At 42.8% G+C, this 17752-nt stretch overlaps 1 protein-coding gene across 1 annotated transcript; it reads left to right on the top strand.

Annotated features, from left to right (window-relative positions):
• Nucleotides 1-1601: 1601 nt before the first annotated feature.
• Nucleotides 1602-10552, top strand: FNTA (farnesyltransferase, CAAX box, subunit alpha). Its single transcript, XM_067315493.1, has 9 exons — nt 1602-1731; nt 2249-2334; nt 2948-3062; nt 3921-4025; nt 4766-4892; nt 5314-5462; nt 7408-7470; nt 8010-8181; nt 9881-10552. The coding sequence occupies exons 1-9, from the start codon at nt 1610-1612 to the stop codon at nt 10007-10009; spliced, it is 1068 nt and encodes a 355-aa protein (XP_067171594.1). The 5' UTR covers nt 1602-1609; the 3' UTR covers nt 10010-10552.
• Nucleotides 10553-17752: the final 7200 nt, after the last annotated feature.

Genomic DNA, 17752 nt, shown 5'->3' with positions numbered 1-17752 from the left:
TTTTTAATCATTTTATGTAATTTTTTTTCTGCGTCCCTGTGATCATTCTCGGAGCATTTTCTCTGCTTTGTGTACAATTTTAACATTCCTTGTTTTCTTTTTATGGCTGTTTTGGTTCTTTCTCCCTTTTTTCAAAAGTTCTGCCTTTTAGGACTTGTTTCTTTCACTTAGCCACTGCTGGATACCTTCTGTCTCCATGTATGTTTTACTGCATTTCCTTTCTGTTCTATTCACAGTTCTCTAGCCCAAAACAGCCTTTCAGTACACTGTTATGGGGTTTTCTGGTCCATCATTAGAGTCCGTATTATGTAGTACCCAGAAGCACTACGCAAGATCTGTGCTTCGAACAGTCATACAGGCAGAGACAACTTACGTCCCTACGCGCACCGTTAAAATAAACAAGGCAGAGGGGAAAGGAAAGCAGAGAGATCAAGTGACTTCCCAAAGGCAAGACAGCAGAAGAACCTGAGGGCCTACGTCTTCCTTGTCCTGGCTCTTGCGTTGCGACTTGCAACCCTCCATCTCCACCCCCTTGTCGTTGCTCCGGCACAAATTTTCTTCCTGTAAATTCACTGCAAAGCATGTGCCACAAGCGCTTTCTACCGCATGTGGGGTGACTTCCCACCTCCCTGCCCAGACAGCAGAGATACAGACAGGCGCATGGCCCCTACCATGCATGCGCGCTGCCGGCCTTCAACCCTGCCCTCTCTAAAGCACCTCAGCACACCCTGGATCGCAGACGTGGAGCACCGAGCCAGCTACTTCAGCGAGGGGCTGTCCTCCCCGCAGCCGCTCTGCCCCACCAGCCAGCACCACGCTGCAGGGTCCCCCCACTTCCTCCGCTTCACCTGCTGGTTTCAGCTGTTTCAGGGCTTCTTTCTAACCCCACCCATTGCAGAGGCCCGATCCCTCGGTCCTGCCCTATCGGGAACTTCAGCCCAACACCGGCTTTGCTCTGTGAGCTTCCTTAGGCGAAGGAATACAGCTGGCAGCGGTGCACAGTGCCCGGGGTGCCTCAGCATCAGTGACATGAAGGCCCTGCTGCTTGCAGGTCTGTAACCTTCCAGCTCAGCTGCCGTAGCAGTGTTTTCCCAGAGCCTCCCAGGCAGTTTTCCTTTGTGTTCCTGCAGTGTTTTTCCGGCGCTGTTGGTCTCACAGCCTTGCACCTGCACGCCCTGATATCGGTGTTATGGCAGGTTCTCATGGGAAGCATGAAAAATGCCTCCCTTTCCTTCACCTCTTGTTTTGCAGACTTTCGTTTACGCTAGCGCAGATTTTTTTGTTATACTAGAGAGAACCAAGAATAACACCAAACACAGTAGATAGCAGTTATTTAAATAGCTGATAAATACTGTCCAATTATACACGTGCCCAGAGGTCTGACAGCCAGTCACTGTGCAACGCTGACGTGCGTGTTGGACCAGATGGTCTCCAGAGGCCCCTTCCCACCTCAACCCTCCTGTGAAACCTCCAGCCGCCCGCTCCCCCGCCCTCACCCGCGGCGCACTGCGCATGCTCCGCGCGGCCGCTCTACCCCCGCCGCCGCTTGCCGTCTCTATGGTTTCCCCCCCCTTCCCCCGGAAGCTGCGGGGTGGGGCGCGGCAGGGCGATGGCGGCGGAGGGGACGGCGGCGCCGCCGGAGCCCGAGGGCGGCGGCGAGCCGGAGGGCGGCTTCGGGCAGCTGCTGGAGGAGGAGGAGGAGGGCGACGACGGTGGCTACGTGCTGTACAGGTACCGTCGCCGGCGCAGCCCGTGACCGGCCGCGGCGGGGCTCGCCCCCGCCCGTCCGTTAGGGGCGCGAGGGCGGTGGCGCGGCGCGTCACGGCACGTCACGACACGTCACGGCACGTCACTCTGCGCGCGCGGCCCGGAAGTGCCCGCGCGGTGCGAGGAGGCGGCGCGACATGGCGGCGGCGCTGGAGGGAGACGGGGCGCCGCCGCAGCTGCCCCTGCTGCTGGGGCGGGAGGAGGAGGAGGAGGAGGAGGAAGAGGGGGAGGAGGAGGAGGAGGAGGAGGAGGGGGAGGAGGGCGGCGGCTACGTGCCGTACAGGTAAACGCTGCGGGGGAGGGGAGGGGAGCGACCCGCCGGCCTTTCGTAAAGTGCTTTCACGGCTTTATGATAATAACGGTGACCATCGGGAAGCATCTGCTGGAAATAGATTGCGTGCGTGGTGGTTTGGGCGGCATTTTTTCCCTTTTTTTTTTTTTAAAAAAAAAAGGAACTGAACAGAAAAACATGTATTTACAGAGACAGGAAGGAGTGGGCAGATATTGAGCCCGTACCTCAAAACGATGGACCAAATCCTGTGGTTCAGATCATCTACAGTGAAAAATGTAAGCTTTCAAATGTTTTGTGCACCAAACACTTAAGATGACTAAATTTCTGGGTGTCCTTAGTACGGTTAAGGCAAGACCCCAGGGTTAAATGTATATATTCTAGTGCAGAGCACCACTGTGAGCAAATTAAGTTAGTATATGTTATAATAGGACACTTGTATGTGACTTTTTTGTCCAACATCTCTAGAGTTGAACCTTTACCTAAAATTTTATTAGCCAAGCTTTTCTTTTAAAATCATAAGGTTTAAAGATGAATATAGCAGACAGTATGGTTCACGTAATAATGCAGTTGCAGCCCATGAGTGGAACAGAGATGTGTGGAACTAATGCATGTGGGGAAATAGTATGACTAAGCAGCAAGGTATCTTTTTGACTGTTTTGGATATTATTCAGAAGATGTATTTTAAAAACACTTTGCAACTTTTCAGTTCACTAACCATATCATTAGAGATTTCAATAAACAGTGCTGTCAGAGCAATATGTGTCTATGGTCTTCAGAAAGTATACATGAAATATGCAAAGTATGAAGTAACTTCAAAGGGTTATTAACCTTAGCCGTTAATCAAGCCGCTTTCTTGTAGGCTTGGGTAACATGCTGTTATCTATTTAGTTCGAGATGTGTATGATTACTTCCGGGCTGTTCTGCAACGGGATGAAAGAAGCGAAAGAGCTTTCAAGCTAACTGCAGATGCTATTGAGTTAAATGCTGCTAACTACACAGTATGGTAAGTGATAATCTCGGGATTATTTCTATAATCAGTTGATTGCCAACCTCTTATGTCTGTAATAATTCTGTTAGTCTAGTCAGGGTGGAACAGTCATATTTACATCAAGAGGTATTGGAAGCATCTAGTAGGCTTTTAAAGAGAGCCCATGTTCAGTATTTTCCGTGTCTTGTTTTGATTTATTATCATTTGGTTTTAAGGGTGTTATCAAACCAGGTAGAATTAGCCACAAAAAAAACCTTAGCTTTTTAAAATCATAAATCACTTACCTGATAATGTGGCCATGCCAAAATGTGAAAGACACCTTCAGCTGACTTCAAGAAGAGGTTCAAAAACATGATAGCTGCTATTTGTCAGGTTTTAGTGACTCTGCCAGTAGTTGCATAGTTACCAAATAGTGCATTTTAAAAGAACTGTCAGTTTAATGTTCAGGTAGCTAATGAAAAAACAGTGAGTTTCTGATATTCAGGGTAGAGTTTTTTAACCCTTGAATGCTAACAGGTACCTCTTGTATGTTTTTTCCTGCTAACTTGCGTAAAACCAGAAAGTTTATATTATTTTAAGCACGTAGGCATAGTTTCTGTGATGATCCAACTAATGTGGATGATCGTTAATTTGAAAATTAAGACTGCTGTGATCTTAGATAACATACTGCGTTGTAACCAGTTGTATTCCAGTTGCTGCCATCTGTTTAGTAATTGAATGGCCTTTAACAGAATTGATATGTGGTATAAATTTTTATGTTCTTTTTGACTCTTTAACTGTTAGAAGAACCAAGAACAAAGGTTTCTTTATGTTCTCCTTTGCAAATTTTACAAAAGCCCTGTTGCAATGTTAGAATGCTTGACTTTTATACAGGCATTTCCGGAGAGTCCTCTTGCAGTCTTTGGGAAAGGATCTCCATGAGGAACTTAAGTATATTACAGCTATTATTGAAGATCAGCCAAAGAACTACCAAGTCTGGTAAAACCACCTTTTCTTTTCTTTTTTTTTTTGTTTTGGCAGAAAAATTCTATTCCTTATCTACAATAAGTTGTGAGCATTGATCCTAAAAGCTAATTCTCTTTCCTTCTACCACCATGGCAGTGACAGGAGTTAAATGAAGTTGCATGAGTATCACTGCCAAAGTCCTCTTCAGCAATTCGTTCTAAACATATGAATATGATGTGCCAAAAAAAAAGGTCTTGTTTTCTTTTAACTTTAATTTTTAAACTGTCAAAATCTGACAGAACAAAAATGCCTGATGAAATAGCAAACAAAATGACAAGTACAGGTGAGTGTGTTTTCTTTTATTGGCACTTGGAGTTTACTTATCGATTGTTTGTCCCAAATGAATGGGAATAGGGGAAAACAGCAGTGTTCTCCTTGCTAGAGAACTTATCTAGTATTAGAAAATTTTATTCTGGTTAGGGCTTTGGCCACAAGTTTCAGAGTGGGAATTTATCAGCTCAGGTAAATGTAACTTGTCTAAAAGGAGATGATTTACCAATGTGAATGTGTCACATAAGAATTTGCTGCAGTATATGCTTGCATCATATGTTTCTCGGATCCAAGTGAAATGTTTTGGGATATTTCATTTGAAGTATTTAACTAGTACTTTTTTATAAGTAGTACAGTTGTTAAGTGCTGTTTTAATACAGGCCATACATTCAAGTAAAGCTTTTTGGACTATTCTAAAAATAGCTTCCTCTGCTTGTCATTAGGCATCACAGACGGGTATTGGTAGAATGGCTGCAGGATCCATCTCAAGAGCTTGAGTTTATAGCTGACATTCTTAACCAAGATGCCAAGAATTACCATGCCTGGCAGCACAGACAATGGGTTATTCAGGTATATTATCCGTTGAACTGCTTTTTTACTAAATATTCTCCTCAGGTTGTCGAGTTTTGCTTCTTAAATGCAACCTGAATTGCACTCAGCATTTTGATTCTTAAAGCTGAAGGAGAAAAATAATTGCATTTCAGTGGATGGCTATATTTTAGGGGTTAGCTGTAAACTTACCTTCCAGCAAGTCTTGAAGATCTGCTGTTGGCTACTTGCTTTCATGTGTGTAAGTTTAGCAACTGGCTATTAGCATTGTTTGTAGCATGTTCCTGGTGCACCTTTCCTTATTTTTCTTAGAACTTTGGGCTGATTTTTTTAAAGAAATCTCTGTATCTAAAGTGCAAAGAACTTAATGATCAAGTAGAATGATTTAGAAAAGAAAAAAACTTTTGATTGTGTCTTTCTTCCCGCCTTCCCTTTCTTTTAGGAGTTCAAGCTATGGGATAATGAACTGGAATATGTAGACCAGCTTCTGAGGGAGGATGTGAGAAACAACTCTGTTTGGAACCAAAGACACTTTGTAATTTTCAACACCACTGGCTATGATGATCCAGCAGTCCTAGACAGAGAAGTCCAGTAAGTAATGCTGTTCATGATTACAAGCATTCTGCATTACATGCAAGCAAAGGAATGCTTTCACAGATCTTGAATCTCTTAGGCCTGTCCTTTTCTGGTTTTAAAGCAGCATTTAGGCATGTTCATGGATGGTAAATCAAGGGTCTGTGCACACATAGATATGTTCAGTACTGCCGACTTGTCTGTGAGCTACGCTTACCTTGGATAAGCTATAATCTTGTTTGGCTGTCTTCCTGTCATGCTGTTTGCTTTGGAAACAAAACAGCTGGCATTTTGCAGTCCACTACTTAAAAGTGGATCCGTCTGCTAAAAGTCACGACACTACTGCCACATAAGCTGTGCTTACCATTAGTATCTTATATCCTACCCAGAAGACTGATCTAGAAAGTTTGGAAGGAGAAGTGCTCTTAGTCCTGTACTAATGTAACTATGCTGAAGTGCTGTTTTGTTTGTACAGCAGCTGCAATGACTTAATGAAAACTTGGGCCTGGCTTGTAGGAAGGGGCATCACCTTTTATTAGGCATCTCATACAGCCAGAAAAAGAAACAAACTTTCAGAAACATGTAGTCAGCACAAAAATGGCTACTAGTCTAAGTGTAGCCTAGTTTTAAAGAACCACCAGCTTTGGAACCTGTTCCAAAGCAGTGTATTTGTAATTGAATACAAACTGGGCTTCCAGGTGTTTATGTTATCTTGTCTGGTTTCACATCTCAGGGTGCTGATCAGGGCTGACAGTTATGAAACAGTATTTGTCTGAAGTGAGGAAGTAACGAAAACAAGGTACTGCAGTTTTTTAGAGTTATGCTTCAGAAGAAAGACTGATCCTTTGGATAGGTTCACTTTAAAGAATGAATAAATAAAAGATCCTCCACCATCACCACTCTTGATGGATGTCTTTGCGTACTGATGTAAGTCATACTTTTTTCCAGATCATAACTTTCTTGAGGATTAATGAATCTGAACCATTTACATGACCTAGGCTGGGATATTTCCAAATTTTTTCTCTCCAAAAGTAAGATCTGCCTTCTTCCTTTGTACATGGTGTGCTGTATTCAAGATAATCTCAACTGAATACATTCTTAAGAATCAAACTGTCCAAAGTTAATATTTCCCAGATGTCATTATAGAACTGTAGCTGGTCCACTTGTTCCTGGATACACTCAGTCCCACAATAGTGACTGCAGAAGGGTTAAAAAGGTTCAGACGTTTTTTGTTGCAGTAGTACTTACAGAACTGATTAGCAGTATCAGTTCTCTAAAAGTCAGCTGAGTGCCTTGGGATGCTGTGGAGGAATGGAAGGTGAAAGCTGGTTTGTGAAGCTGAAATGCAGCTTTGTGACATGAAACATGGTAGGCAACTATTGTTGCTTTGTGTTTGAAGGTGGTTCCTCACTGATGCTTCTCTTTAACGGAACTGCTGCAGAAGACTGTGTGTGGTTAAAGCTCAGGCTGTGCCTTTCTGTGGGTTTGCTCAGGTGCAGCTGCTTGACTTCATAACAAAAGTTCTGCAAATAGGTACCTTGCAGTAATATTAACATAAGCTGACACTCTGCTTCTATTACTCTAGCCCTTGCCAGTCCCTCCTCATTCAAGTTCAGACTCGCTGAGCATCAAGACACAAGCTATTCCTTTGGCATGCCATGAGAATGTATCATGTTATTTCTCAGTGGGGGGAGAAGTTAACACTCTTAATTTTAAGGGTTGCTCATTATTATACAAAATGCAACAAATGGAAACACTTTGAGATTTAAAACAGTTCTCACAACACCTGCCTGTTTGAGCTCTGCAGTTATATTGCAGGACACTTTTGACCTAAGACCTCACTGAAGAAGATTCTGAAATATAGACTAGACAGATGTGCTTGGGAGAGAGCTGGGCACATTCAGGTAACTTCTAACAGAAATGTTTGTGTTTGCATTCATATCCTGTTATCTTTTTCTCACAGATACACCCTTGAGATGATCACAGCAGTACCACATAATGAGAGCGCTTGGAACTATTTAAAAGGGTGAGGCATCCTTATCTGTGGAAAGTACCTTAAACTAGTTGACTCCTCATGTCCTATGCCTGGTTGACTCCTCCAAGAAGATTGTTGCTGTTTGTCAGTAGCTTTTCAGTTTTCTCATTCAAGGCTTGTTTACTTAAGAGGGAAGGCAGAAAACTTTGCATGGGGATGATGTATTAACTTATTTTCTGTGTAACTTTCCACTTAGTTTCTAGCCCTGTAGTTCTTGTGGGAGGGTTATAAGTGCTTCTCATGCTTTGAAAAACTTGATCCTGTAATGTTACTGGGTTCAAGAGCATAGAGCAGGAAGTAATGAGTGTGCTTTCAGTATAGCTTCGGCTAAGTTGAATGTAACTCTACTAGCTTACTACAGCTTTAAGCTGTGTTGTTGCTGCATTATATTTATGCTGTTTACTTTCTGCCTCACTTGTATTTGCATCCCTTATTGTAAAACTGATCTCAATAAATCGGTCATAACCAAAATTTAATTCATTGCACCAAATTTACTAGTACTGTTTCAAGCCTATTTACCTCTGTTCTAGGATTCTTCAGGATCGGGGTCTTTCAAAATACCCAAACCTATTAGAGCAACTGTTGGATTTACAGCCCAGCCACAGTTCACCCTATCTGATTGCCTTTCTTGTGGATATCTATGAAGATATGCTCGAAAACCAGTGTGATAACAAGGAAGAAACACTAAACAAGGCGTTAGAAGTAGGTTTGGAGAGCTTGTTTTTGCTCGTTAGGGATGATGTCTATTGCTTTCTTATTTTATTGCTAGACAAAATGGGATTAATTTTCATAAAGGGAGAAGGTTGTTTGTTAATCACAGCTGTATGAAGTGTAGGACTTGAAAGACGGATAATCACTGTGGTCCTTTCTATTTAACTATAAATACTAACTTGGCAGTTACGAAATCACTGTAACTTTTCTTCACCTGGTAGTAAAGGAAAGTTTCTAATATTGCATAAAGAAGAAAATGTTCAAAAAAGTGAAGAGTTTCCAATGCTAACTTTGTACCACAAACTCGCTTTTTTCGTTAGTGGACCTTGTCCTCAAAATACCTGTACATAAATAGAATCTCAAGCTCCCTTTGCACTTCTTAGCTCTGGCTAAGAAAGCTGACAATTAGCTTAAAAGCCAGCAGAAAATCTGGGGGCATCAGTAAGGGATGTTGGGCACCATTCCGTAAAGAGAATAAATGGCTTCTGAAATGTTGCTCCTTATGGTTCCTGTTCAGGGAACTCCTTGCTGTGGCTTGCAGTGTGGTGTTTTCAAGAACGTTCTTCATTCACTTTTCTTTGGGCCAGACCAGAATGAATACGATTAGCATCATAGTTTTGCCCAGAGCCTCTGTGTTCTAACATCTGTGTTTCTCAACATTTGACCTTTGCTGTGCTTCAGGACCAGAGTCTAAAAGTGAAATTATACCTCTCGGCTTCATATCCCTTGATACTATTCCACTGAGTTTGGCCTTTTCATATATTCAGGCCTTGCAGCTGCTACTGTCAAGCTCTTTTTTGTTAAGCAGACAATGTCATCTGCTTAATAAATGAAAATTGACTAGAACATCTGTGGGCAGCATTCATACACTATGAATTCAGTGCATCATGTCCGGTGAGCAGGGTTGACTTCTGTGCCCCACTGCTCACCCAGATTAAAATAAAATAAAATTCAGAAGATGCAGAAGTATCTATATAACACCAGCTCTAACGAGTTGTGAGAGCTAGACTTAAGCATTGAAAATCCTTTTCGGACAGCCTGCTAAGAGACCATAAGGAAGTAGCTCCCGTCAGTTCATTTGGAGTACTGAAGGTGCAAGAACAGAATGTCTGACCTGTTGTCATGGATCAAGTGGTCTACAGTCTACCATTTCACTAGGAGATAGCCAAGTTTGTCAGGAGATGACCAACATGCCTTCCAGGTGTATCCTGTCCCATAGTTACATCTTCTTGCAGATTACTGATATCAATGGCACTTCAGAGTGTGCTTTCTCTGGGTGCATATCATGCCCTGGCATGTGCACAGCTGTTCTAGTCACAGACAGATCTCGTGGCCACAGACAAAGCCTGTCTTGATTTATCCAGTTTCCATTCTTCAGTATACTATTGGTTTAATAGGCTGGGGGAGAAAAGAAGGATAAGAGTAGAAGGGAGTTACAGAGGAAACAGTTGCAACTGAAATAGGACTAGAAAGAGATTTTTGTACACTGTCAGATTGATGGATGACTACCAGTTGGAGTTGGTATTAGTTATTAGTTACTAGTCATTGAAAACTATTGCAAAACTTGTGAATAAAACATATTTTACTGCTACAAAAGGAATTTCTAAGACTGGCTTATATGTATTTTGTAAAGATAATTAAGGATTGCTTAATTTTAGTATAACACTTCCATTTCTCAATTCTTCCTCAGTTGTGTGAAATTCTGGCTAAAGAAAAGGACACCATCCGAAAAGAATACTGGAGATATATTGGAAGGTCCCTTAAGAACAAGCACAGCTCAGGCACTGAACAGAGCACACCAACAGATAAGCAGCAGTAACTGAGCATGGAAGAAAACAGTGTTAAGCTCTCAAGCTGTTTCAAAGGAGTACCGAGCAGGGGGGCATCAGCCAGTGTAAAATGCTATGTAGTTTTCCCTGATCATGAGGTATTGTAATGAAAGAAGTGAAGAGTGCTGCATAGTCTCTTGGGTTACTGCTGCTACTGGTGATGTCTGTTGGTGCAGTAAAGAAGCTTATTAAGGCTTAATAATTATTGAAACGTACCAAATAAAGGACTTACATCATAATAAATACATAAAGCTGTACATGCTATTTATAAGGCACTAAACCAGTTTCTCATACTCTGGCTTATCTGCTCCGGGGTCCCCTCTCTTCCTAACACTGTAATGTCAGATTTCTTGCAGTAATGACTGCAAATAGCTTGGGTTTAGTGGATATAAAGTAACCTATTCTGGTGACTACAAGCAGGGGCTGCAGTTGTGGCCCTGCATGGGAACAGCTCTGCAACACTGACAGCACATGCTATTGTATGCAACTAACACCTGCTGTCATTTCGTAATAAAAACAAATGACCTAAAATATTTGTCTGAAATGTTGTAGTGTGTTCTTTCTGGACTTTGGATGTGCGTGATATATGCTTCTTGAATGCTAGCCCTTTTAGGGGTATTAGACTTTCTTGCATTAATGTATCTTTTGCATTGGAGTATTCTGACCCCAGATGCTTTAAATATGCTAGATGTAGAAGTTAGCCTTGCACAGTCAGGAAGAATGCTTTGAAGACCTTGGAAGATCTGCTCAGTTTCTTGGAATCCTGTTCAGCTACCTGAAAATTGGAGGGGAGTTTCTTCAGCTCTTGTGTATATATTTGTAAGCAGACAAAAGTGAAATCATCAATGAGAACAGATTATAACTAACCAGTTATGTTACATTGTCTTCACTGAGCTGGGAGGGAAGGAGGGGTTTTGTTGAGGACCTTTCTGCAATAGATGCCTCAGTGTCGTTGCTCCTGTAAGCTTTCATTTCTTTCCCATGCATATATTCAGCCAAGAAGTAATTTTTTCTACCAGTTGAAAATGTTGGTGTACCTACAGTGCAGAACTGCTCAGTAAGTGCACACCTGTACAAGAAGGCTGCTGCATCTGACTTGTTTTTAGTAAACAGCTGTTATAAACTCTATTCTTAGCCTAGAGTGCTTGTCTGATATGACATATTGTTTTGCAAATGAACACGAAGGGAACAAACAAGTAACAGTATTTATTCCATAAATGAACTGTCTAATACCAACCATTAGAAGCTGCTGTCATAGTTAAACCATACTGCAGATTATTTTTAAAAGCTTAAAGTGTGTTTATTCAATGCATTCTTTAAAATTAAAACAACTCTTCGGTAGTGGAACTAATATATAAAAGCCATGTAATTTTTAAAAATGTTTTTGCCACTTTCCCAGCAGCAAGCATTTCTAAAGTGACCCATGAAAATTTAAAATGGACATAAACTTCAAACTTTTGGAGAGAAGTTGTTACCCATTGTATTTTTTTACCATATTTGAAGTTCCAGCAGAGAACAAAAAATTTATATTTCTATACAGTTAAATTTTTCCTAATTGAAAGTACACTAAATTTGAAAAACTGCCTCAGTTCTGTTGACAGTTGACTGTCCTCCGAAATACTGAGCTGTCAAAACTGTGAAAATGAAAGGCTGCCCCACTAGCTTGCAACTGTAGCTACCAAGCTTTTAATTTTAAAAATGGGTCTGAGGCAGAATCTCATGTAAGTGAAAGCCTGACATTCTTGACAAAATGTATAGGTAATGAACAGCAGAATCTTACAGTAGGAAGTGGTGGATGACTTTAACCTATAGGCATTGCTGCTGACTCTACCTGTCAATGGTTAGGTGAAACATATAACTGATCTCTCATAAGGGCTCATCTGTACAAGAAAAATTAGTATTGTTGCTGACTGTATGTGGTGATGTGACTGCTGTGTACAATTTTGTTACAGCAGCATCTGTAATAAAAATGCATAAGTATAAATGGAAAACTACACTGGTACAACTATCCCCTGTAAATCTGTGTAATTGCAACCTTGAACGGAGTATGAAGAATTATTAAAGCATGTGAAGTAATTTCCTACGCCTGCTTTCATTAGAGGCTGATGTCTGCCTTTGTTTAGCTGTGTCTATCAAAGCTGTTATTGACTCCCATCTTACTGTCTCTGCAACTCAGCTGACAAAACAGCGTGCAAGTCCTTCCTCATGTATTCAGTGCAAAACCACCTCAGCATAAAATGCTCCTATCAGTGGCTGTTTGTGCTGAGGCAAATTATAAGCATGCTCTTCTGCTAGATCTTCAGTGTGGGAATAGTATCCTCCAGCAGGGAAGCAGTAAGATTTTTTATCTCTCTAAGCATGGGAAACACTTCTGTCCAAGTGCTAGCAGGCAATTTATACGGTGCAGTGGTGATAATGTGCTCGCAGAGAGACGTGCCCCAACAAGAATGCAAAACGCCTCAAAGCTTTTAGAGTTTTTTGAATAAAGGAGTAAATGAACAACATGTGATAGTGTGGAGCCATCCCTTGAAGGCTCACCCAAGGGCTTCATGACTGCTGGTGGACTTGCCTATGTGCAAGTTCAAAATAGGCAGCGGAGACACTGCAGCTGTGGTTTTCCTGCCTTGTGTATGTGACTGGAGAGAAAGTATCTTTATTAAAACCCTGAGCCACATGTCTCAGATGTTATCCCAGATATGGCATGGTGGCTGCAATACCAGTACCATGAAAAATACTCTTCAGCCTGTCCCTAGCCCTTTTCTGAACATCAGTGCCTTCTGCAGATTGTTGGCATTGTGGGATAAGGTCTGTGCTTTGCAGTTTCTGTTCTAAGACTCTGGTTTTAATTGGTGATTACCCCTGTAGCTTTTGGACTGGCAGCAGTTTCCCCTAATGTAGCTTCTGCTTAAGGTGGATTTATTTGGAAAACTTGAGTAAGACAATGTTTGGCTTATTTTTGGCAAAACTGTTGATCTGGCAGTACACCATTTTACTTCTAGTCAACAGGTGTTCAATATGCTGCAATATTTAGTTTTTCTTGTAAATAACAATCTCTTTAAAATATGTCAAGCTGAAATCATTTTCTCTTCCTTTAAGGCTGTACTGTCAGACTTTTGGTACAATATATTCTAACTGCAACAGATAGCAAAATGGAATTTGAATGTAACAGCTACATGATTTTTGTCCTTTAATGGGTCCTTTCCAGAATATTTGACAGTCTGGACTGTTCTCTGTAATTCTGTCATATGGATAGCACTGTCATTTTAAAATACTCTGTGCCGATGAGCGGCAGATAAAATCTCCAAAGTAGATGATAAAATGTGTTTGTCTCCATAATACATTATCTATTCAAGCATTCAGATAGGAATGATCTGTCCTTGGTGGAAATCACAGTTTAAAAGTGGCACCATCATGCTCTCTATTCATCTCTTCTCTTTTCCCCTCCTATTACCTTATATAATGCATCACTTGGCTTAAGAAGAGCATACACCCTTCACCCATACACATGAAATTTTGAAACTTAGGAGCCTAACCCTGCACCTGAAGTGATGCTCTTGACACTGTTGAGAGAGGATCATTTCTACAAGTTCAGGACTTCCTTGTGCCTACTCAGAAAAGAATACCTTGCCTTCTGCTGCTAGGATAGGTCCTGAATTTGGAAAGAAATATTACAGTATATAAAAAGTCATAAAAGTGCCTGCATGTGAACATTCAGGACAAGATTGTTAAGTACTTAGCATGAAGAGCTAATATGAGCTTTACCAGATTTAGCTAGGAACCTCACCTTAGGATGTCTACATGAGCTGTTCTATGTAAGCTCCTTGGGGCTAAGACTCTCTGTGCTTCACTACGTATTTCAATGATGTCATTGCTAGACCACTCTCAATCATCTTTGAAAGGTCATGGCTATCAGGAGAGGTGCCTGAGGACTGGAAGAAAGCAAATGTCACTCCAGTCTTCAAAAAGGGCAAGAAGGAGGATCCAGGGAACTACAGGCCAGTCAGCCTCATCACAACCCATGGAAAGGTGATGGAGCAGCTCATCCTGGAGGCCATCTCTAAGCATGTGAAGGACAAAAAGGTGAATGGGAGTAGTCAGCATGGATTCACAAAGGGGAAATCATGTTTTACCAACATGATAGCCTTCCATGATGAAATGACCAGCTGGGTAGATGAGGGGAGAGCAGTGGATGTTGTCTACCTTGACTTCAGCAAGGCTTTTGACACTGTCTCCCATAACATCCTCATAGGCAAGCTCAGGAAGTGCAGGCTAGATGAGTGGACAGTGAGATGGATTGAGAACTGGCTGAAAGGCAGAGCTCAGAGGGTTGTGATCAGTGGCACAAAGTCTGTTTGGAAGCCTGTAGCTAGTGGTGTCCTCCAGGGGTCAATGCTGGGTCCAGTATTGTGCAACTTCTTCATCAATGACCTGGATGAAGGGACTGAGTGCACCCTCAGCAAATTTGCTGATGATCCAAAACTGGGAGGAGTGGCTGCTACCCCAGAGGGCTGTGCTGCCATTCAGAGAGACCTGGAGAGGCTGGAGAGCTGGGCAGAGAGGAACCTCCAGAAGTTCAGCCAAGGGAATTGCAGAGTCCTTCATGTGGGAGGAATAACCTGCTGGAAGGTAGCTCTGCAGAGGGGGACGTAGGGGTGCTGGTGGACAACAAGTTGGCCATGATGCAGCAATGTGCCCTTGTGGCCAAGGCGGCCAATGGTATCCTGGGGTGCATCAGGAAGAGTGTTGCCAGCAGGTCAAGGGAGGTGTTTCTCCCCCTCTACTCAGCCCTGGTGAGGCCACATCTGGAGTACTGTGTCCAGTTCTGGGCTCCCCAGTACAAGAGAGACATGGACAGACTGGAGTGAGTCCAGTGAAAGGCTACTAAGCTGCTGAAGGGACTGGAGCATCTCTCCTGTGAGGAAAGACTGAGAGAGCTTTGGCTGTTCAGCCTGGGGAAAAGACGACTGAGGGGGGAACTTATCAATGCATTTAAATATTTGAAGGGAGAGTGTAAAGAGGACAGGGCCAGACTCTTGTCAGTGGTGCCCAGTGACAGGATGAGAGGCAATGGGCCCAAACTGAAACACAGGAAGGTCCATCTAAACATGAGGAAAAACTTCTTTACTGTGAGGATGACTGAGCACTGGCACTGGTTATCCAGAGAGGTTGTGGAGTCTCCTTCCTTGGAGATATTCAAAAGTTGTCTGGACACAACTCTTGGAAGTGTGCTCTAGGTGACCCTGCTTGAGCAGGGGGGGTGGACTAGATGATCTCCAGAGGTCCCTTCCATCCTCAACTGTTCTGTGATCCTGCTCTGTGATATTTCACCCATGACTGGTCCCTAAGAAGCCATGGGATATGGGATATGTAACATTTTAGCCCAGGGAAATCAAAATCTTTGCTGTATCAGTTTTCTGGTGCTATGCTGGAGGGAAAGGGGATGTTAACCGCTAGATGGCAGTGTAAAATTCACCCTTTCATCCATCCTAGCGTGCAGCCAAGAAGAGGTGTTACTAGGACAGCTCTTTCTCCATGCAGCCCAACTTATTCCACACCTGCTAAGAATTAAAGAGCAGCTGCTTGATAAGTCAGTATGTAGCCCCACAGGGGACTCAAGTTCAGGCGTTCTGACAGGGTTGTCTTCACTGAAAACTGGTAGTGTTAATTGGAGGGTATTTGAAATGATGTACAGGATCTCCTTGCTACCTCTGAAACTGGGAACCTTGTATCAGATTTGGACTCTGTTGAGTCCTGGTGTTCTAAAATAACTGAGTGACATTAAGACAACTCCCTCTTCTCAGAGGGTGGGTTTTGTGGCCAACTTGCACCTTCTGCAGATGTGTCTCCAGTCAGAGTCCTATCTTGATGCTCCTTCAAAAGTTGTGAAGTTGTGGAACCCTACAAACCAGCCTTCCTGTGGCAAATTTTTTGATTCCTCTGCAGTGGAGCACTGGGCATTGTCAGCTGTTTCTGTGAATACTGGTTGAAGGACAAGTGAATCTACTGCTTCTTGAAAGTCTGGGGATGCCTTGGGTGAGGAAGTCAAGTGCCCCATTAAAGGTCCAAAACCAGTTGTGTTGTTCATTGGGAAACAGTACTGAGGACTCTGGTGAAGAAGGGCAAAGACAAACATCTCTTCCTTGTCCAGCCTTCTGAGCTGTCACTATAGTGCAGGTCTTAAGTGAATGAACAGCTGTCACAGGTGACTTTAACCAAGCCGGCTAGAGCACCCAGGGCTGTTCAGTTGCAACTGCTTCACAGTGTGTGCTAGGACTTCTTACTGCTACCCCCTCCATAGGGTATAAAGCTAGCTCTGGTACCTCTGCCCAGATCTGAAAAGGTAGGATGACAGTTTTAAAGCTACCACATCAGTACTGTTCATGAGCAGTGATCTTTCCATTGTGAAGGGGTCTGGCTGTGCCCTGACTTCTCATTCTTTTGTTTTTAAGTTGCTCTATATAGGAATATTTTATTACAGCAGTTGAGTACTTCAGCGGTTCCTGATGCACCCTGTGTGCTGTCCAAGTCATCCTTCCAACACACCCAAGAGCAGCTGAATAAATGCTTGGGATGCTGCCAGGAAGCTTTGGAAGGTGGAGAAGAAAAGGAAAAGGAGATTGTGTTTGTATTGTTGTACATCCCCTTTTCTCCCTTTTCGGTCATAACCTGTCACAGGGTAAGAAGACGGCAGATAGCTATACTTCTTTCCTTTTCACGGTCAAAGAGCTGACATGCATCTCTCCCTGCTCTAGCTTCCAGCCACACCACAAATGTGAGTTTTATTCATGGTTTTACTAGAAGGCAATGAGAATGCATTGTCTCTGCACATTATAGCTTGCAGTGCTCACTAGTTTTGCTGACTTGTCCTGCATTGACACAGTTCCTCTGCTGCAAAATTAGCCAAATTGGCCAAGGTACCAACCTGCAGCCCAGCTGTGTGGCAGGTTTGAAGGGCTCCCAAGGACATAACTCTTTGCAGCACTGTCCAGCCTTTTGCAATCAGTTAAGTGGCAGAGCCCATCATGTTGCTAAGTGTTTGGTGAGGTCTAGCCCACAAAGACCCTGAGCTTGGCTGGAGTCTACAACGCATGGAGAGACTGATAGTATTTTAAGTGAGCAAATGAAAACTTGAAACATCTGTTTTTAAAAACAAGTTTTAAAATGTCAATATTGATTGCTCTTTAACCAAAAATGAAAAACTGATAAACTGAGAATAGAAAACTGCTTTGTTCCCGGCATTCAGAAGAAAAATGTGAGAGGTCTTTGTTTTGGGCAAGATCCCACTTCTTATTAAATGGGGGAGGACATTTGGACAAAATCTCCAAAAGCCAGATGGGTTCTGTTTGTCATTAGTGGTGTCCCAGGCACAGTTAAGTCCCTTCTGGAGTTGAAATTTTCTCTCATGTCATTGCAGAAGGAAGGGGCAGATGGGGGATGAGTGAGTCTGGGGCAATCCAGAATCACTTCTCATTCATCACTAATAACAGCTAAAAATACTCCAGCAAATAATTTCAGGAGAGGTGCCTGCTGCAGCAGAAGAGGTGCCTGATGCAGAACCAGACAGAACTGCTCAGCACACTCAGCAGTTCTGCGCTTTTGCTGTAAGAGCCCGGCCTTCCCTCCAGGTTTGTCTGTAGTGACTTTCTCATTTCTTTTTTTAATTGCTGATAATAGACTTGTGGGTCTGTACTTGGCTGAGCTAAGTGTGTTGAAATATATAGAGGAAGACGAGG

Source organism: Apteryx mantelli, chromosome Z (genome assembly GCF_036417845.1).
Source record: "Apteryx mantelli isolate bAptMan1 chromosome Z, bAptMan1.hap1, whole genome shotgun sequence".
NCBI classification, from domain to species: Eukaryota; Metazoa; Chordata; class Aves; order Apterygiformes; family Apterygidae; genus Apteryx; species Apteryx mantelli.
The sequence above is the reverse complement of the archived record's forward strand: the minus strand, read 5'-3'. Positions and strand labels throughout refer to the sequence as shown.

What these genes read in the sequence shown, in the direction of transcription:
- FNTA (XM_067315493.1), top strand. Translation starts at nt 1,610, where the DNA reads ATGGCGGCGGAGGGGACGGCGGCGCCGCCGGAGCCCGAGGGCGGCGGC. An exon ending in GGTGGCTACGTGCTGTACAG is followed by an intron (nt 1,732 to 2,248) that starts GTACCGTCGCCG and finishes ATGTATTTACAG; the next exon opens with AGACAGGAAGGAGTGGGCAG. An exon ending in GCTGCTAACTACACAGTATG is followed by an intron (nt 3,063 to 3,920) that starts GTAAGTGATAAT and finishes ACTTTTATACAG; the next exon opens with GCATTTCCGGAGAGTCCTCT.